A 21,900-nucleotide genomic window follows, 5' to 3' on the forward strand; every position below is an offset into this window, starting at 1 on the left:
CTCTACTACTTGAGCAATACCTTAACATTCAACTTTTGGTGGTTAATTGGAGATCAGAGTCTTTCCCATGTATCTGACCAGTGGGCTCTGAACATCCATCCTCAAATTTCAGCTTCCTGGTCCCCAATGTGACCCATGTTCAGTTTCTAATCACAAACTATGATTGATAATGAAGTTTTGATGTTGATTTTTGTCCCTGTTGAGGATAAAAGGATGAGATATATTTTAAATTTCTTGCTAAGATCTAATTTGCCACAATGAATTCACTATTTTTAGTCAATATTGGCTTTTGTAAATTCAAAGTATCACATCTGATTCCAAAACATTTCCAGAACTCTTAGAAACCCCTTAGCTGGAAACTGGTACCTCATTCCTGTACTAGGGGGCTGAGATCTGAGGACTGAGATTTGAAGCCAGGCCAGGCAGGAAAGCCTAGAAGAATCTTATCTCAGAGAGAAAGACAGAGAGAGAGGAAAGAGAAAAAAAGAATGGAGGGAGGGAGAGAGGGAGGGAGGGAAGGAAGGAAAGGAAGGAAGGAAGGAAGGAAGGAAGGAAGGAAGGAAGGAAGGAAGGAAGGAAGGAAGGAAGGAAAGAAGGAAGGAAGGAAAGAGAAAGGAAAGAAGGAATGAAACTTCTTTACTGCTAAAATCATTTCTAATCTTTCCTTCCACATTCAATCTCTGACACCAACTTATCTGATATATCTGTATTAATTTGTGTATTTTGAAATATCATAAAAATAAATGAAATTTTTCAAATTTTTTAGACACTACCAGAAACATCTTTACAAAATTATGCCACAAATCTGAAAGACAAGAGTTCATTAGTTTCATCTCTCTATAAAGTTATCCAGGAGCCACAAAGTGAGGTAAGTACTCTTATAGTGTTTTGTTTTAGTGATATTAGTTGATTGATTTTTATTTGTTAATTGTGAAATATAAATGATCTATCTGTATTTCTTGCCTTTCTGCCTCCTGCTGTGGAATGATGCAGGAAGAAATCCCTTGGTCTTGAACTTACCAGCCTGCCAAACTGAGGAAACCGTTTCTGTTCTTAATAAATTACCCAGTTTGTGATGCTTTGTTAGAGCAACACAGAAAAGAAAATGAATAAATATATTTGTGGTAGTAAGTTAAAACAAAACAAAACAATACAAGCTGTAGGGGTAGTGTATAAAGACTCTAAGGAATAGCAGATAGTTTGGTCTGTCTGCTGCCTTTCTCCCTCCTCCTCATTTTAGGACAACCAGCTTATTTTGAAGGTAATAATCTGTTTATAAATATCATTCATAGTAGATATAGAAAAGGACAGGAAGTAGTAGAAATGCATAACATTTGGAAAATTTAAAAAAGATGATAATACAGTAGATAACAAGAAAAGGATAAGATTGGAAAGAACTGGAACTAGAAAGAGGCTTAGGACCTTAACAGTGGTGTGACTAGTTCTGTCTTAACTGTTTGGACGTTTTTGTACTGAAAAAAAAATGCCTTGAATAGAATATTGTTTTAGGCTGGGGAATAGAACAATTTAAAGCAGGAAGAGCTCTCTATGATAATAGCCTACCTAGGAAGGAAATGTTGAGAACTTAAATGTGGGAAGAGCAGGGATGGAGAGAGTTTTAGTGGTAGGTTGGGATCTGAGTTGCATAATTACTTTTTTTCTGAATAATTATTTATTTATTGTCAAAGTGATGTACAGAGGGGTTACAGTTTCATACATAAGGCAGTGGGTACATTTCTTGTACAATTTGTTACCTCCTTCATTTTCCCCTCTCCCCCTTTCCCTCTCCTCCTATGAGTTGTTCAGTTGGTTTACACCAAATGGTTTTGTAAGTATTGCTTTTGGAGTTGTTTGTCTTTTTATCCTTTGTCTCTTGATTTTGATAGTCCCTTTCACTTCCTAGTTCTAATACCAGTCAGTATGTTGAGTTTGGTGGATGATGTAATGATTTCTCATACCATTAATCTCATTACTCATCAGTAGGGTAATATATTCTGGCGTACAGGCCTAAATAGATCTGTAAACCTTTGAAAGAAAACTAGAACAAAACTATGCAGACAAGGGTCTTGTTATTTGAATAGTTAATCTCTTATGGAAGAGGGTATAGGATAGCCCACATTCTATTTATACTAAAAGTACATTGTAAATTTTAGATGCTGAAGGGATTGTATTGACAAGGAAATGAACTATAACTAGAATAAGCAATTGTATTTGGCTTGCCTTTTCCCCCTCTACAAGGCTTAATTTGTCTAGAATGTATAGTTAGACTGTTAAAACTATTTTTATTAGCATACTCTAATAGTAAAAGGGGGGTTCATTGTGAATACAACAAATTTATTTCCTCTATTATAGTCCCTTAAACTCTTTGCTTTCCAGCTTTTTCTAATGTTTGATGAGTTTTGTTATGCATATATTTCTGTTTGTTTTATATCAGTATGTAGGCTTGAACTCAAGGTCTTGTGTACTCTCACTCAGCTTATTCACTCGCAGATAGTGCCCTACTACTTCACCCTTATTCTGGATTTTTGTGGTTAACTGAAGTTAAGAATCTCTCTGATTTTTTTCCCGCAGGCTCCCTTTGAACTATGATCCTCGGATCTCAACCTCTTGAGTAACTAGGATTATAGATGTAAGCCACTGGCATCTGGCTATATATAAAAGAGTTTGACTCTCTTCATGACCAAATACATTTTTCTTTGATCACTTTGTTTCTGCTCTCCAAGAGGAGCATCATTAATGTGATTATTATTATTATTTTAGGCCTAGATTCTACATATGAGCTAAAACATGCAATATTTGTCTTTTTGAGCTTGCTTTGTCTTGCTCAACATGATGCTCTCCAGTTGCTTCCATCTCTCTGTAAATAATATGATTTCATTCTTTACATAATTTTATAATTTATATATCCCACATTTTCTTTATCTATGCACCAGTTTTTGGGAATGTAAGCCCATTTAACAACTTGACTATTGTAAACAATACTGAAATAAACATGAGTTTGCAAGTATCTCTCGTATGTTGATTTACACTGCTTTGGAATTTATGCTTAAGAGTTGAAACAGGATCATAAGGTGGGTCCATTTTAATTTTTCCATAGTTGACCATCTAACCAGCAGTGTAGGACGGCTTATTTTCCCCTGTTTTCTTACCAGCATTTGTTGTTTGTTTAATGAATACCATCCTGATTGGTGTAAGATGGAATCTTAGTGTAGTTTGGATTTGCATCTCCTTATGGCAAAAAGTGTTGAATATTGTGTCATATATTTTTTAACCATTTAGAGTTCTTCTGAGAAGTATTGGTTCAATTCATTTGCCTGTTATTCATTATTTATTTTTTTGCTGTTTCATTTTTTAACTTTTGTATACTCTGAATATTAATCTTTTATCTGTTGAGTAGCTGACAAAGGTTTTCTTCCATCTGCAAGTGGTCTCTTGATTGGGATATTTGTTTCTTTTATGTGCAGAGAACCTTTTTAACTTAGTGCAATTCTATTTGTCAATTCTTGCTCTTATTATATGGGCAGTTAGAGTCCTAGTCAGAAAATAATTGCTTATGCCTATATCATCTAGTGTTTTCTTGTTATAATTTCTAAGTTTCAAGTCTTACATTGAGATTTTTGATCCATTTGGAATTAATTTTTGTACAGCATGAGATATGGGTCTAGTTTCAGTTTCCTACATGTAAATAACCATTTTTCTCATCACCATTTGTTGAAGGGCTTGTTTTTTCTCCAATGTATAATTTTGGCTTTTTTGTCACAAGTCAGATGACTGTAGGTGTGTGGACTCATTTTGGGGTCATATATGCTGTTCAATTTATCTTCCTATTTTTGTGCCAGTTTTTGTGACTGTGACACTGTAGTAAAAATTAAAATTTAACTTTATGATGCCTCCAATGTTGATCTTTTGTCTGAAGATGACTTTTGTTATTCAGGGTCTTTTTTGTTCTCACATGAACTTTAGGATTGATTTTTTTCCCCCTGATATTTGTGAAGGATGTCATTAGGATTTTGATAGGTATCATGCTATATCTGTAGATTGCTTTTGGTAGTAAGCCAATTTCATAATATTACTTTTGCCATTCCATAAACATGAGAAGTCTTTCTTCTGATGTTTCCTTTAAGGCTTTATAGTTTTCATTGTGAATCTTTTTCATGTTCTTAGCTAAATTTATTTATAGATATTTTTTGGAGGCCATTGTGAATACAATGTTTTCCTGATTTCTTTCTCATTGTTGAAAAGCTACTGGTTTTTGTATATACTATGTTATGGGAGAGGAAAAGAAGATAATTCCATATTATGTTTTAAAATAAAATTACAGCAATGCTTAGATTGTCAAAGGGCAATTAACCATGGTTACAATAGGGATCTAGGACTAGGGACTCTGTAATTACTTAGCCATGCTAAATTTCAGTCATTGTTGTCACATGATGCCAAATTGGAAGCTCTAGAAGAAGATATGACAGTAACTCCTTCCTGACTTCTGGTTTCAATTTCTTTTACCTTGTAGCTAATCATTTATAGATTATCAGGTAATTTTCCAGAAAGAAAGTAAATTAAAGACAAAACTTGCCATAATTTAGCTATTTTTAAAAATAAGTTAAAAAGCCAGGCACTGGTGGTGTATGCCTGTAATCCTAGATACTCAAGAGGCTGAGATCTGAAGATCGCAGTTTAAAGCCAGCCCACTCGGGAAAGCCTGTGACTCTGTCTCCAACTAACCACCACAAATTCAGAAATGAAGTGTAGCTTAAGTGGTAGAGTGTTAGCCTTGACCACACAAAGCTCAGAGACATTGCCTAGGCCCTGAGTTCCCAGTGCGTGCACACACACACACACACACACACACACACACACACACACACACACACACACACAGGTTAAAAAGACATGGTTTAAAAATCAATTAATTCAGTGGAGTTATAGAATATTTTAGTTTATAGATGCTTCTTTATATACTTATGTGTACTTCTTTATGTACTTATATGTAAGTACTTATATGCTTATATTCTTTATGTACTTATAGCTACTTACATTATGCACATATATTTATAGGCACAGTCTTCCCACCAGTGGTTAAAAAGCTTATTAGGTAGCTTAGCACAGAATAGATTGATTTGAAAAGATGAAAATGTTTACATAGTTACCAATCTGAGAAACTTTTTAATATTTTATGTAAAAGTATCATTCTGATATATTATAGTTCTTGAATTAATATTTTGTCTTTCTTCCAGTTGCTAGAACCTGTCTGTCACCAGCTCTTTGAATTCTATCGGAGTGGAGAGGAACAGTTGCTTCGATTTACACTGCAGTTTCTCCCAGAACTGATTTGGTGCTACCTTGCAGTCTCAGCTAGCAGAAATGTACATAGCAGTGGATGCATTGAAGCTCTTCTCCTAGGAGTTTACAATTTGGTTTGTAGTTCAAATGCATATCTTTGGCAATTGCTTTTCATTTTAGTAAAGGTAGTATTAGTGAAGCTAATATTTGTTTCCTATGCATTTTCTTGAGAATAACTTTTTATGGAGACTCAAAAGGCATTCATATAATTATGTAAATATACCCTTCTAGACTGTTTGAAGGCTGAACATCAGAACCATTTTAATACTTTTATAAAAGTACTTTTATGAAAAGTAGCAGTGGTGTATTGAAAAAATTTAAACTTAAAGTCCATTTAAACTTATCTATAAGGGTTTTTTTTCTGACCTTCACAGAAATTTAGGGGGAAAATCGAGTCTAATATTTACCAACCATAATCTATAAAATCTGGATTATCTCCAGAGTTAGCATCATTTGTTTAATGTATGCTTTGCATTACTAGTTATTTGTATATTAATTATGATAATGTCCTATACTTAAGATTTGTACTTAAGATGGAAATTTAGTATCCTTTTCTTGTGAGACTTCATGTTTAAATCACTAATTAATTTAGAAAATACAACTTTTTACATGAAGTTCAATAACTAGTAAACTTGTGTTTCTGTGTATAAGCTATACTGAAAACATTAGTTTTCTTTTAGTGTTTTTTCTAAACAGTGCTAGTGACTAATCTCCAGACCACAAGTGTATGCTATACCACTGAGCTACATCCTCCAGTCTCTCCTTTATTTAAAGGTGGAACACAATGTACATTTAACTACTGGTGTTTATGAATAATGAATAGTGGATTATGTATATGTATTTAAGATTTTAAATTGATTTTAACATTTCTTTCTACTCAGGTCTTTTTTTTAAAAAACTGGTCTAACAATTTAATTTTTTAAGTGATATTATATGTGAAAAGGTAAACATTTTAAGATATTTTCTTTCACTTTTATAGGAAATAGTTGACAAACAGGGTCATAGCAAAGTGTTGAGTTTTACGATTCCGTCTTTATCCAAACCATCTGTCTATCATGAAGTAAGTGACATTTTATCAAAGTGAGTTCATTGTATCCTAATCATTGATAGTGCTATTTGTTAGGGCAAAAGGAAAAAAATAAATTTATTAGTGCTTCAAAAATTATAAAGTACCACACAAAGTATACTACTCCCCAAATTAAATGAAAAGTGAGGATCATTAAACTTTGAACTGAAATCTGATGATAAGAGAGCTACTGAAAGGATCTTTGCCTTCTGGGTATAGGAGGAGACACCTATAATGCCAGCATGAGGTAATTGGAGGTTGAAGTCTCCAAAGTTTGAGGCCAGCTCCACTACTTACTGAGTTTGAAGCCAAGCTGAGCTACATAACAAAATCTTGCCTTGAAAAGCAATACAAAGAAAATACTCATTTTGGATATTTAGAATTTTCTTATCTGTCTTTTGTGATAGAGAAGTGTGTGTGTGTGTGTGTGTGTGTGTCTGTGTGTGAATTGTGTGAATTAATAGAAATATTTGAGAAAATAAACTTACTGACCATTAAGGATTTGGTTCTAAATTGTTATTAGATGCTTGAACAGAAAATTTGGTAGGCAGTCTGAATGTTTCTAAGATGTATGATGTTTCTGGTAGACATTTTTGGTGCTCTGTATATTTTAAATATCACATCTTCAGCAGAATATATGGCTTTTTCTTTCTTCACATATCTTTTTCTTTAGCCATCCAGCATTGGCTCCATGGCTCTGACTGAGAGTGCGCTGTCACAGCATGGTTTGTCAAAAGTCGTGTACAGTGGGCCTCACCCTCAGAGGGAGATGCTGACAGCACAGAACAGGTATATTCTGCATATACAACTACTATCTTATTACACTGATTTAAAAAAGTATTTTAGTAGATTTACAATAATAGTGTGATGAGTTATACGAACCAACTTATTTGCATATTAAATCATTTTGTAGGACAGGAAAGCACATCTAGATTTGTCACTGTAATTTGCTTCAGATGTCAACTAGAAAATTGAATATTTAGGAGGCTTTGTATGGCTGTTAGTTGGCAAATCTTCTTTTTCTTTTAGTTATTAGTATACTTTATTGTACAAGCCTGTTCTGTTATAAAATATCTTCTGATTAAAACTATCCTCTCTGTTATTATGGTTAGCGTCTTAGAATTCTAAAGATTTGTTAATGTTTCTTTGATTTGTCTTCAGGTTTGAAGTGTTGACATTCCTTTTATTGTGTTACAATGCTGCCTTAACCTATATGCCCAGTGTTTCTCTTCAATCACTGTGTCAAATTTGTTCAAGGTAAATTCAAATTCAAATGCTTTTAATACTGAAATATGTAAATCTAAGATTGTTAGTTACAAATCCAAGCTCCTTTAGTATAATCATGTTTAAAACATTAACTAATGCAAAGCTGCTACAAAGCTTAGCCTACTCAGCACATAGAAAGCTCCTTATAAATGATACCCCCAAAATATGATGAACAATGTGAAGCTGAATAACATTTTAATGGACTTTTTAATCCAAAAAAGATTATACTGTGTAAATAAAAGGATGGAATGGTTGTGGGTCCTTTTAATCTCTTGGTATATGGTTGAGTTTTTTGTTGTTGTTGTTTGCTTTTAGTTATTACTTGTACTGTGCTCTAACTTGGTGCCAAGAACTAAATAAGAGATACATCTTTTTAGTTTTTCTTGCTTTAAAAATTGTCCTACACTGTTGCTTAAATAAACTACAATTATATTAAGTGACACTTAAAATTTTATTGGTTTAAAATCGAATTGAAGGCCTGGGCACAGTAATTTACACCTGTAATTTCAGCTACTTGGGAGGCAGAGATCTGGATGATTCTGGTTTGAGACCAGCTTGAGCAAAAAGTTATACCCCATCTCAACAATAAGCTTGGTATGGTGGTATGCATCTGTAGTCCCAGCTTCAAAGGAGTTGTAGGGAGGAGAATTGTGGTCCAGCTTAACCTAGGCAAAAACACAAGACTATATCTAAAGCATAAGTACAGCAAAACAGGCTAGACATGTGGCTCAAGTGGCAGAGCACTTGACTAACAAGTGCAAGACCTGGAGTTCAAACCCTAATATCACAAACAAATAAATGAACAAAAACATTAAATCATTTTTTAAAAAGGAGCACTTAAGGGGCTGGGAATGTGGCTTAGCAGTAGAGTGCTTTCCTAGCATGCATTAAGCCCCTGGGCTCAGTTCCTCAGTACCACATAAATAGGAAAAGCCAGAAGTGGCTCTGTGGCTCGAGTGAAAGAATTCTAGCCTTGAGCAAAAGAAGCTCAGGGACAGTGCCAGGCCCTGTGTTCAAGCCCCAGGACTGGCCAAAAAAAAAAAAAAAAAGGGCTAATAGTATGGTTGAGTGCTAAGTGCTAAGAGCACTTGCCTAGCAAGTGTGAGTTCTTGGGTTTAATACCCAGTACTTCAAGTAAAATAAACATGTAAATAAATACATACGTAAGTATTTAATAATATTTAAACATTCAATAGCATATTTGGTATGGTACTAACCATATATACCATATGGTATGTTATGACTTGTGTTTATTGACTGACCAAAATATTAACAGTACTTATGCCTAATTGGTAGAATTATGATTTATTTACATTTTTCTCTTTGTAACTTTGCATGACACTTTGATTCTGTGATAAATATATTACATTTTCTTTGTTTTTTTTTAAAGAAAACAAAACGATTATTGCCTTTTATGATTCAAGTAAATAAGGTAAATTAAATGGCATTACAGAAGTTGTAAGAAATTTATATTTGGAAAGTTTATTTAGAGAATGAAACTTAGCCAGACGACAGTGTTATAAATATGTTCTCCAAGAACCATGGAGTCATAACAATAGACACAAAAATAATTTTTTTCAGCAAGGCAAAATTTAAACCTGGGGAAGGATATCCCATCAGCCAAAAATCTGACAAGCAAGCACATAGAGCAGGCAGGCTGCTCCCCTATTTTCTTTAACATAGTAGGCCCTGCCCCTCTGTTCAGATTGGTTATTCTCAGATTCACAATCTGCTCATGATTCTCTAGTTTTAATTGGGTAAAATGTATTTACATAAAGTGACATTGAAATAAGATTAATAATACACAAATAGTCTCAAAGTAAACCTATACCCTCCCTCTGCTATTTCTCGAACAGTCTGAGGTGTGTCTTAATCCATCTTTAAAGGAAACCAATTTAAGGCAAAACCTTACATTTCAAAATTCCTTAAGGAACTTTTAAGCGCTTCCATTAAAAAGACAGTTTTTCTCACAAAGGATCCATTGAGCAACACTTAAAAATCAAATTAATTAAAACAAAATTAAAAGAGGAAGAATTTGACACTAAATGGGACAGAAAGCCTTGAGGACCACATAGAGAAAGAAAACAAGAAAAGGGTACATGTTAGAAAAGATGAGAAGTAGAGTCTTTCAGGTGATTCCTGAGTTGGAAACCTTACTGTTTCAAGAATAGAACCAAGTGCCACACCTCTTATTACTGAGACTTTCTCTTCCTTCCTTCCTTCCTTCCTTCCTTCCTTCCTTCCTTCCTTCCTTCCTTCCTTCCTTCCTTCCTTCCTTCCTTCCTTCCTTCCTTCCTTCCTTCCTTCCTTCTTTTTTTTGTTGTTGTTGGTCATGGTGCTTGAATTCTGGGTGCTGTCCCTGAGCTCTTTAGCTCAAGGCTAGCACTCTACCACTTGAGCCACAGTGCCACTTCTGGTTTTCTGTTGGTTAATTGGAGGTAAGAGTCTCATGGACTTTCCTGTCCCAGCTGGCTTTGAGCCAGTCCTCAGATCTCAGCCTCCTGAGTAGCTAGGATTACAGGCATGAGGTGATTTTCTACTTTAATTGTTTTGAGATGCTGGGGATAAACACAGAACCCTGAACACATTAGGCAATCATTCTAATTACTGAATGACAAACTAACTCCAATGGAGACACTTTAAAAATTATTATTATTATTACTATTTTACTGGCCTTAGGGATTTTACTCTGCGCCTGGGTGTTGTCCCTGAGCCTCTATGATTAAGGCTAGTGCTCTACCACTAGAGCCACAGTGCCATTTCTGGCTTTTCTGAGTAGTTTATTGGTGATAAGAGTCTCAGAGCCTGGGCTGGCTTCAAACTGGTATCCTCAGATCTCAGCCTTCTGAATTGCTAGGATTATAGGAGTGAGCCACCAGTGCCCAGCTTTTTTTTTTTTTTTTACATTTTTAAAAGTATCTTTAGATAGATGTACAAAGGAATTGCCATTTACTGAAGCACCGCTTTCAACATTTTCACCTATCCCTTCCTTACCTGACCTTCCCATATTCTTATTTTTGTAGAATATACATTGTATTGATTATCTATCTATATCTATCTATCTATCTATCTATCTATCTATCTATCTATCTATCTATCTATCTATCTATCTATGTGTCATGGAGCTTGAAATCAGGGCTTGGCACTGTCCCTGAACTCTCTCAAGGCAAAGTGCCCTACCACTTTGAGCCACAGCACCACTTCCAATTTTCTGGTGATTAATGGAAGATAAGAGTATCATGAAATGTATCCAATGCCCAACGTATGATACTGTAACCTCTCTGTACGTCAGTTTGATAATAAAAATTTGAGAAAAAAAAAGAGTATCATGGACTTTCATGCCTGGGCTGGCTTTGATCCACATTTCTCCAATCTCAGCCTCTTGAGTAGCTAGAATCACAGGTATGAGTCACCAGCACCTAGCTTAACATGGAACTTTTGACTTCATTCTCCCCCTTTTCTCCTCTTCATTCATCTACTTCTTTCTCTTTGACTCTACTCCACCGCTTTCAAACCTACTTCCTGGTATTTTTTTGTTGTTGTTGAACTTTGACTTCTACTTTCTAAGGAATTACACTATTTGAGTTCAAAGGAGATTTTTTTTTAACATCCAAGTGAGAGGATGATGGAAGGAGAAAACAGTTTACAAGATAATGATGGGATAAGGTCAGTTTGTCTGTGTCTCATTTCACTGTAGCTCAGTGAGAAGTTTGTTGTAGACTGAAACATAAAGACCAAAAATCTCCCTTCTGGAATACTAGTTTTAGGAATAAATTGATGCAGCAATTTTAGTTTTCACCTGTAGAACTTAAAATGCACTAATCCTATCCTTGATCATAAAAACTCAGGGACAGTGCCCAGGCTCTGAGTTCAAGCCCTAGGGCTGGCGCAAAACCAACCAACAAAACAAAACCCCCCACTGCTAAGGAGTGAAGCATTATCTGAGGTAATTGGATCCAGAAATGCATATGTGTGTATGTTCACGTGTGCATGTTATTTATACAGACATGTAGATTTGAGCCTTCATAGATGTTCTAAAGCAATGCTCTACTGAGATCCAACATAGATGTTTCCATGAAATTACTGATGAAAAAATTAGGAAATAACATGGGTTGATGATTATTTTGTTCTCCATAATTTGAATACACTGCCTTTTAGTAATCACGTGTGTATGTGTGTGTGTGTGTGTGTGTGTGTGTACTGGAGCTTGAACTCAGAGCCCCTCACTTTTACTTGGCTTTTTTGCTCAAGGCTGGTTCTCTATCACTTGAGCCACAGCTCTAGTTCTGGCTTTTTGCTGGTTGATTGGCAGTAAAACTCTCTTCAGTTTTTCTGCCTGTACTGGCTTTGAACCAAGGTCCTCACATCTCACTGAGCCTCCTAACTTGTTAGGATTATATCTGTGAGCCACAGATGCCCCTCATTAATGTAATCACTTTACATTATGGATAGAGAATTGCTAAATACCAATTTTACCTAACCAGGTGAAAGAACTGAGCAATCCTTAAACAATGAATGGAGTAAACACTGGTTTTAAAAACAATAGATTGTTTAAAAAGTAGCTGTAAGATTTTTAATTCAAGATTTTAGTAGAGTGCTCGCTTCGGCAGCACATATACTAAAATTGGAACGATACAGAGAAGATTAGCATGGCCCCTGCGCAAGGATGACACGCAAATTCGTGAAGCGTTCCATACTTTTTAAAAAAATATATTAAAAAAAGATTTTAGTAGAAATCTGTTAGATTAATTTATGCTACCAAGAAGAATTAATTATGTATAATTTTTCACTAGCTATAGGAAAATGCAACTGGGAGAAATTATTCAAAAGTCTTAACTACTCAGGATGCTGAGATCTGAGGATCAGGGTTTGAAGTCAGAATGTCCTAGGACTCTTATCTCCAATTAACCACCAAAAAGCTGGAGGTAGGGCTGGGGATATGGCCTAGTGGCTAGAGTGCTTGCCTCGTATACATGAGGCCCTAGGTTCGATTCCCCAGCACCACATATACAGAAAATGGCCAGAAGTGGCGCTGTGGCTCAAGTGGCAGAGTGCTAGCCTTGAGCAAGAAGAAGCCAGGGACAGTGCTCAGGCCCTGAGTCCAAACCCCAGGACTGGCCAAAAAAAAAAAAAAAAAAAAAAAAAAAGCTGGAGGTAGAGCTGTGTCTTAACTGGTAGAGTGGTAGCCTTGAGCAAAATGAAGCTCTGGGTTCAAGCCCCAGGACTGAAACAAAAATAAAAAACAAAAACAAACAAACAAAAAAACCCCAAAACATATACTAAGCAAAACTCAGTTAAGCTTTGTCTGCCTGGTTCAGATTGATGGCCAAGTTGGTAGCCTGTGTTTTCTTCCTATGTAGTGTGTACATGGACAATTTTTAAAAGATCTGAAAGGCAAGATCTAGTAATAGACAACAAATTTTTCTTCTTTGTCAGTGCTAAATACTGTATATGGGACTACAAAAATTTTATATTGACCAATAATATAAAGAAATTTTGTTAGTATGTACTACAGTCCTCTAAATTTGAAGAATTTGAAGAATAATTTCTTTCCTTTTTTAGCAACATCCTTTGCTCTTTGTTTTAACTTTTATTTTATTTATTTTTTCAGGAACCATACATTGTTTTCTTTTTTGAACAAAAAACTTTTATAAGCCATTTAATATATATACAAATTTCCATCGGTGGCTTCCTTTTTCTTTTCTCATTTTAATGCCTCTCTAGTCTAATTGCTTGCCTGCCTTTCTTTCTCTTCACCAATTATTTTTGAAAGTGAACAAGATAGAATGTAAAACCAGTTTTCCTTGCCTACTGTTTTCTCCTGTTCTCCCGAAGTATTATCTTTATTCCCAGTCCTTGAAAACACACACACACAGGCACACACACAGACACACACACAGACACATACACACACACACACACACACAATTCATATTGCTTTCTTTAATAGTTACAATTTTCTTGGGCACCTAAGGAACTGGGAAATGTGTGCAACAGTGGAGAGAATATAGAATCTGAAGTCGTATGAATTTACTGTCGGCTTTTCATTACATGTGACTCATTCCATTTGGCCTGGGCCATTCCCCCTATTAGCATTGGATATTCCACATATGGCAAACTGGGGAGACTGGCTAGGTCCTCTCCAGCTTTCTTGCCCTCTTACTGTGTACTTGTGGGAAACTCACTTTGCCTTTTCAATCCTCAGCGGTCTAAATTGCAAAATGACAATGGATAATGCAGAGTAAAGAAGTTAATGGTTTCAAGGCTTAATACTAATTTTTTTTTAAAGCCCGTGCAGGGTCATCATTATTCATTCATCTTAGCCCTGAGATCCTAGAGATTCATCTTGAGCTACTCACTCAATCCACACCTGAGAAAATGCTTTGTTCAGCCACCGAGCTTCCTAAGGCTGGAAACAGGGCCAGGGGTGGCCTGGGGTGTGCAAGGGGTCTGCCATTCCAGATGCAAGGCAGAACCCATTCTCAAGACCTAGAAAATCACTACCAGTGAGCCAGGACTGCTTAGAATCAATTCCAGTTCAAAGTCATCTCACTCAGATAAGGACATTACTAATTTTTATTTTTATTGTTATTATAAAGGTGATGTACAGAGTTTACAGTTACATAAGTCAGGTATGCAGAACATTTCTTTTTAGACAGTGTCACTCCTTCCCTTTCTCTCTCCCAGTTTTTCCCCTCCTGTCCCCACTCAAAAGTTGTGTAGTTCATTTTCAGCCATGTCTAGTGAGTACCATTGCTGCATTTGTTCAACCTTTGTCCCTCCATTTCTGTGTTCCCCCTTGCCCTTCCAAAGACAGATAAACAAACAAAAAGACCAAAAACAAAAACAAAAACAAACACAAAAAAACCCTATTTTCCATTTCCTGGTATTCATTTCAATATAGTTTCTTTTTATTATAGTCAGAAATTTTTTTCAACACTTGGCTGTTTAGCTGGCCTACCTTGCTTTTTGATGTGCAATATATTAAAGAAGTTATTCTGTTTACCTTCTTGTGATGCTGGAGATCAAACTCAGGGCCTTGCATATGCTAGGCAAGTGCTCTACCATGGAATTACATCCTCATTTTGGAATATAACTATTGAAGATAAGACTTACTAAGCTATTACATTTAATTTCCCCCCTTTAAGGGAATCCCTGTGTGTGTGTGTGTGTGTGTGTGTGTGTGTGTGTGTGTGTGTGTGTGTGTGCATCTGTCCTGGTCATTATCCTTGAGTTGTTTTACTCAAGTCTTCTAGCATTCTACCACTTGATCTACAGCTCTACTTCTGGATTTTTGTAATTAATCGGAGATAAGAGTCTCAGAGTTTTTGCTGTTTAGGCTAGCTTCGAGCCATGATCCTCAGTTCTCAGCTTCCTGAATAGCTGAGCCACCAGCACCCAGTTGGAGTTTTGTTTAGCTGCTGAGTTGTGTCATCTAGCTGACTCACTTGGATGTGTACTGTTTTGACTTTCTGATAGTATATTTATTAATTTGTATCTGTTATCAAATATGTTTACCTCAGTTGTAAGTCAGTTTTCTGGCCTGAACAGATTTCTTCTTGCTTTCTGTCTATCAAAGGCACTTTTGTGTGAGAAAGCCATTTTGTAGATTAATTTTCCGACTAATAAAATTTGATATATACATACATACCCAATATGTCTTAACACACTGTCAGCTACTTTGGTGTCATCTATTTAATGATAGCTACCTGAGATCTGAGAGGTAGTTCAGTGGTGGAGTGCATGCCTAGCATGCCCAAGGCCCTGAGATTGGATTTGGTGTCCAAGAATTCAAGAAAAAAAAATAAAAAGAAAGAGACAATTATACTATTGTGCCCTAATGATGATTAACACATATTGACTGTGGTAGTACAGTGTTACTTTCTATTTTTCCTCACCAGTTTGCTATTACTATATCATCAGTTGTACAGCATTTCTGATATTATACTATTCTTTATTCAAAGAAGATTCTGGTATATTCATGAATTAATAAATTTCCCAAATAGTCTCACTGAAGTGAGCCTTCTAATGAACACATATTAACACAATCTCAAGAGTTTCTTTTCACTAGAGAATGAAAGTGTCTCTTAACAGAGAATAAGAGTCACAGCAAGTTTTCCTCACAAATTAGTTCCTATAACTTCTCCCAGAAATGTATTGCCAATACCTTCCAAAAGTGTTTTTATTGTAGCATAGCTTAAAAATTTAACAAATGTATACCTGTGACTACAGAGAAAACTTAACATAGAGGTAGAAGTTATGCCACTCAGCTGTTCTTTTGTAAGGTTTAGTCAGTATGTTTTAGATTTTGTGACAGGGGAATCAGAACTTCATATGGCAGATAGCATTATTACTTGTTTTTGTCTTAAATTTTATTTAAATTAAGTGAAGTGTACTTGAGAAAATGCATATCCCTGAATAGAGGAATCAGAAAATTGAAAAGAAAATCAGATCATTCTTAATTACTAAAGAAGGGAATGTGGTCCCATTATTAGCTAGCTATGCAGATAGGTCTAGAATGTTTTGAGTCTCGGCTCAAATGTTACCTACTTGGCAGATGACCATATTGTCCTGTTCTCTTCCTCTTCCCCTTCCCCTTCCCTTTTCTGACAGGGTCTTTTCTGATAGTGTCTTGCTACGTAGTTCAGGCTAGCCTCAAACTCATGATCCTCCTACAACAGCCTCCTGATTTCTTGGTTTATAGCCATGTATAACCATTCCAGGATATTAACCATCTTTTCTAAGTATTATTCTTACCCATCTAAGAATGATATCAAATAAATAATCTGATAATTGTTTATTGATTTACAATTCTCAGAGCAAAACAAAACCCTTTTGTTGCTGGGCTTTTTTTTTTTTTTTGACCTACATGATAAGACTTAGCTTGTTAGAAGATGTTTGGTGATCTAACTCTCACTAGCTAGCTTTCCTTATTTTCTAGAGTCCCAGCAATACTTCTACTAAAATTTCTCAGGCTCCTAATGTGCTGTTTATGCCTTCTCTACTTTTGCAACTTTCCTATGTTTTTATATTAAAAATACTAATGCTTCAATGCTCTGTTCAGAGGAATCTTTCTGGCAATCCCTCCTTGCCTTTCCACATGAATTTCATTCTTTTCTTTTTCTACCTCTGGGACTTGTTCATTGCAAGCATTTGTTTAGTACACGTTCTCCATGAGCAGGTTGTGAATCCCTTTGGAATCTACATTGTTCTTCTGTATCTCTCTGATAAGCCTTTACTGCATACATAAATGAATAAATTTTAAAATCCATTTTTCATAAGTAGCTCTCCATTATTTACTACCATTGTGTCATAAGGTGAAAGGTATAGGAAAGTAAAATTTCCTAAATTTGTTCTTTAGATTCTAAAAGTAAGATAAGTCTCTTTTAGAGTGTAATATGTATTTCTAATTGCAAACAAAATTAGAGTTGATTTACTGTCTCATGCAGCTAATTTTTCTGGTTTCCTACTTATTTTTTATTCTTGTTTTTAAAGAGTTTTGAGATCCTCTCAATATTAAATGAATTTGTATTTAGTCTTTAAAGTTGTTTGAATCAACGTTTTCCAGAAGTTTATTTTTTTTATTTTATTATTATTTTTATTTATTTATTTATTTATTTATTTTTTTGCCAGTCCTGGGGCTTGGACTCAGGGCCTGAGCACTGTCCCTAGCTTCTTTTTGCTCAAGGCTAGCACTCTGCCACTTGAGCCACAGCGCCACTTCTGGCCATTTTCTATATATGTGGTGCGGGGAATCGAAACCAGGGCTTCATATATACGAGGCAAGCACTCTTGCCACTAGGCCATATTCCCAGCCCCCCAGAAGTTTATTTTTGTGTGTGGTACTGAAAATTGAACGAAAGGCCTTGTACCTAGGCAGGTACTCTACCACAGAAGCAGGTAGACCTCCAGTGCATTTTTGTGTTCAGTGTGTGTGTGTGTGTGTGTGTGTGTGTGTGTGTGTGTGTGTGTGCGCGCGTGTGCACTCTGCTACGACAGTTTGAACTTAGGGTCTAGATGCTGTCTCTTGGCTTTTTTTTGCTTAAGGCTGGTATTCTACAACTTGAGCCACAGCTCCACTTCCAGCTTTTTGGTGGTTAGAGATAGAGTCTCACAGACTTTTTGGCCTGGGCTAGCTTCAAACCACAATCTTCAGATACTAGCTGCCTGAGTAGCTAGAGTTTGAAGGCATAAGCCACCAGCTCCCAGTTGTACTGGTCATTTTTGAGATAGTATTTTGCTCTTGCTTTTTTTTTGCTTTCAGTATTTTTCAGAAAGGGTCTTGCTTTTATCAGGCTAGTCCTCCTATTTACATTTCCCAAGTAATTGGAATGATAGGTGTGTACTACTGCACTCAGTTTCTCATTGTGATGAGGTCTTGAGGTTTGTTTTTTATTTTGTTTTGTTTTGGTCTGGACTAACCTAGAATCATAATTTCTCAGATCTCATCTTCAAGTAGCTTGAATTACAGGCATAAATCACCATATCTAGCTTGAATATCAGAAAAGTAAAACTTATATGATTGGGGTGGGGGTGTACCTAAGGAAGGCGATGGATGAATGGAGAGGGAAATGGCTGGTGAATAATGTACATATGTGAAAATGAAACTCAGAAACTTGAGGAGAAAGTTTGGATTGGGAACAGACAGGATGAAGAAAAGTAGAAGGGATGAAATTGATCAAGATGCATGTACACATAAATAGACATGTTAAATTGAAGCCCTTTATATAGCAATATGAAGATAATAACAGCTATAGAGTAAAAATGAAAATTTGTTGTTATAAAAGAAGTACATATTTATTATAGAAAATTTAGAGAAGGTATGTAAACATTTTTTTTGATTCTGCAGTTTTGAATTGGAAATTATACTGTAGAAGTTCCATGTGATAAGTTTGTGGTAGCCAAAAGTTAATAATTGAATTGGCTAAAGCTAGTAAGCCAGTGAGTAAGAGATTCTGCTTCTTTGATTGTGATACTGGGGATTAAACTCAGGGTGATTTATTATTTATTATTTATTTATTATTAGATATCAGTATGCCTCTAGCTTGATAAACATTTTTCAGTTTTACTTATTGAGAAAAGTGTTATAGACAACTATTTTGTTTGGAACGATTCTTTGTTTCCTATATATTGTTATTATTGGCTTGTAAAATTTAAAAAAAATTACCTAATTTATATAAATTTTACAAATGCATTTATTTATAGAATCTGTATTTGTGGATATCCTCGACAACAAGTAAGAAAATACAAAGGCATGAGTAACAGGATACCGGTTTCTTCAGGATTCATGGTGCAGATGTTAACAGGAATTTATTTTGCCTTGTAAGTTTATCTGATATACAAAGTATGTCATTTCTGTAGTATTATAGTTTGTTCATCTATTTTACTATAACAAAATCCCAGTAGTAGTGGCATTTTTATGAGAGACTAGGAATCAAGATCTTGATAACAGTATTATTTAAATTTTATCTTTTAAAGTAGTGAACACTTAGAAACCAACTAAAATGATCGTTTTTCACTAATTCAAGCACAGAATGAAAGTGTGTGATGTTTAAATATATTCATTCTCTTTACTCATTACTCTTTTTTAACTATAGCTTACAAAAAGGATTTTTGTCTAGTGAATATCTTTGTTTCCAGAAATTTTTTGCTCTGCAAAATCATTTTAGAGCCTCCTTAACCAGAAATCATTTGTTACTATTAATCAGTGGTGTTGTCTTATGTAATAACTTATGTATTAGTATGCATGTTTGAAGCTTATCTTTTCCTCCATAGTTCACTTATTACACATATCATACTATACTTTGTATTATACTCATTTGATGGCATTTCATTTTCCCTGGTACGTTATCAGCTGCTTGGTCTGGGAATATGGCCTAGTGGCAAGAGTGCTTGCCTCATATACATGAAGCCCTGGGTTCGATTCCTCAGCACCACATATATAGAAAAAGGCCAGAAGTGGTGCTGTGGCTCAAGTGGCAGCATGCTAGCCTTAAGCAAAAAGAAGCCAGGAACAGTGCTTAGGCCCTGAGTTCAAGGCCCAGGACTGGCAAAAAAAAAAAAAAAAAAGTTTATAACATTATCAGCTTCTTGACTGAAGGCAGAATTTATGGCTTGTGAGCCAAATCTAGCCTGCTACATATTTTTGTAAACTTTTTACTAAAACACATCATGCTCCTTTTTCTTTATTTTGAGTAATATCTGTTGAACTGTCTTCAATTTACTTATCCTTTCCTTGATTTGGTAGGTTTGACAGTCTACTGTGAAGCCACTGGGAGCATTCTTCACCCATTACTGTTTTAGGTCTAGTCTTTTCATTTGATTTGCTCATAGTTCTCATTTTTGAGGAATTCTCCACCTATTGTGCATGTTGTCTACCTTTTCCACTTGAACATTTAATATTTCAATCATATCAGGTGCTGTCCCTGAGCTTTTTTCCTCAAGGAGAGTGCTCTACCACTTGAGCTAGAGCTCCACTTGCTTTCTAGTGGTTAACTGGAGATAAGAGTCTCAGAGTCTCATGGACTTTTCTGTCTGAGTTGGCCTTGAACTGTGGTTTTCAGATGTCAGTCCCTTGAGTAATAAGGATTACAGATATGAGCTACTGATGCTAGGCTCATAGTAATTTTAACTTTCTTAACAATGGATTTTTTTTCTTTGCTTTATTTTGCCTTGCCTTGTAATTTTTTGTTTTTCAACACTGGAGTTGCTTGGTTGCTTGGTTGTATCACTGAGTCACATTTCCAGCTCTGCTTGTAATTTTTCATTGTTAATAATTTTGTTTAGAGTTAGGAAAATAGAGAATGATATAAGTATTATTTATGTCTGAGAATAATCTTGCTTTTTTTTTGCCTCACTGCTAGAGGAATAACAGGCAAGAGCAAAGGGTTGGGTTTCTTTATTTCTGTGGTTACTCACAGGCCACAATTTACTTCAAATTCCTATAGTGCTATTTTGTGGCATTTATTTAGGGTGGAAACTGGATTGTTAGAGGGTTTCCTCAATATTCCTTTTCTATCCTCAGGTTTCAGCTTTCCCTGCAGGCCTGCCCCTCAGGAAGGGTCCCCGTGTTTTTATCTCTCTTCTAGCATTGAGTGCTGTTGCTTGCTTCTAGGTATATATACACTAGCCTGGAGGTGATGGTGGGGAGTGGCATGTTGTCTTGGTCCAGCCCATTGGGGGCAGTCTCCTTGTTCCCTGTGTCTCAGAGATAGTGGTTTCCCAGTGGCCCCAGTCCTTCTCTAGTTGTATTGGTGTAAGAGACCCCTAATGATGTCGGCAGAGATTGACATTTCCTATTTCTTTTCTTTTTTCTTTTCCTCAAGGCCACAGTTGGGCTTCACCTATTTCCTAGGGGTGCAAGGCATTTTTTTCTCTCTCCCCTAAAACTTTAAACTTTTGTTGCACATGAATGAAGGGTTTGGCTGTGTGTGTCTCTGTACCTTTCTCACATGAATGGGCACTTTGCTCCTCAGGCCTGCACCATGGAGTGTAGCTTTCTTTGGTCCTTGGCTGTTTTGTCTTCCATGTGAAGTAGGAAGTTTGTGGAGAAGTCTAGGACAAGTGTGCTCTTATATGTTCTCCTAGAGGCTCAGTACTTGCCTGGTACACTGTGAGACAGCTTTAAGAATTTGCCTTTCAGGAATTTGTTAAAAAATTTAAATGGATTCTTCTTACTCACTTGTATCATATTCACTCTCTTTAGGGTTTAGGCTACATGGTTGCCCCCTGGCCCCAACTCTTTGATGTCACAACAAGTTACTATTTTGAAGATTACTGAATTTATTTTGGTTTTAGAATGAGTGAACTACACTTCCCAGTCTTTTAGGCTTCAGCTTCACTTGAACTGGTAGCATTAAGGTTGGAACTCAGGAGCTCAGAGCCTTGAGCTTGCCAGGCAGGTGCACTTTCACTTGAGCCTGACCCATCACCACATGCACTTTTGATATAATCTACATCTCTTAATTTTGTTGACATATAATCAAGCTGTTTATTTTAAAAAAAAATATTATTTGGAAATGGTAAAAAAAAAAACAACCAGAGGGGTTGTAGTTACATTAGGCAGGCAATGAGTACATTTCCTATTATATGCTGTTTACTTTTACTAGTTGGCTGATTTAGGAAGGGTTTGGCATGTGTTTGAAAATTATGCATATATATTACACGCTTTGCTCATCATATTTCTCTCATAATTGCAATATACCTTATGTACATTTTGGACTGACCAT

At 35.8% G+C, this 21,900-nt stretch overlaps 1 protein-coding gene and 1 non-coding gene across 5 annotated transcripts in view; both read left to right on the plus strand.

The window, feature by feature from the left end:
* Positions 1-21,900, plus strand: part of Fam126a (family with sequence similarity 126 member A) — a 98,241-nt gene that overhangs the window by 35,244 nt on the left and 41,097 nt on the right. For all 4 annotated transcript variants that reach the window (XM_048339706.1, XM_048339702.1, XM_048339705.1 and 1 more), the window contains exons 3-8: positions 767-868; positions 5,235-5,414; positions 6,320-6,400; positions 7,080-7,195; positions 7,568-7,663; positions 18,878-18,994. In XM_048339706.1, the coding sequence (XP_048195663.1) occupies positions 767-868; positions 5,235-5,414; positions 6,320-6,400; positions 7,080-7,195; positions 7,568-7,663; positions 18,878-18,994 (692 nt within the window). The remainder of the gene's footprint in view (positions 1-766; positions 869-5,234; positions 5,415-6,319; positions 6,401-7,079; positions 7,196-7,567; positions 7,664-18,877; positions 18,995-21,900) is intronic.
* Positions 12,267-12,373, plus strand: LOC125347503. The gene has a single exon (XR_007210254.1). It is a non-coding gene; the product is annotated as a U6 spliceosomal RNA (small nuclear RNA).

Source organism: Perognathus longimembris, chromosome 2, assembly GCF_023159225.1.
Source record: "Perognathus longimembris pacificus isolate PPM17 chromosome 2, ASM2315922v1, whole genome shotgun sequence".
NCBI lineage: Eukaryota > Metazoa > Chordata > Mammalia > Rodentia > Heteromyidae > Perognathus > Perognathus longimembris.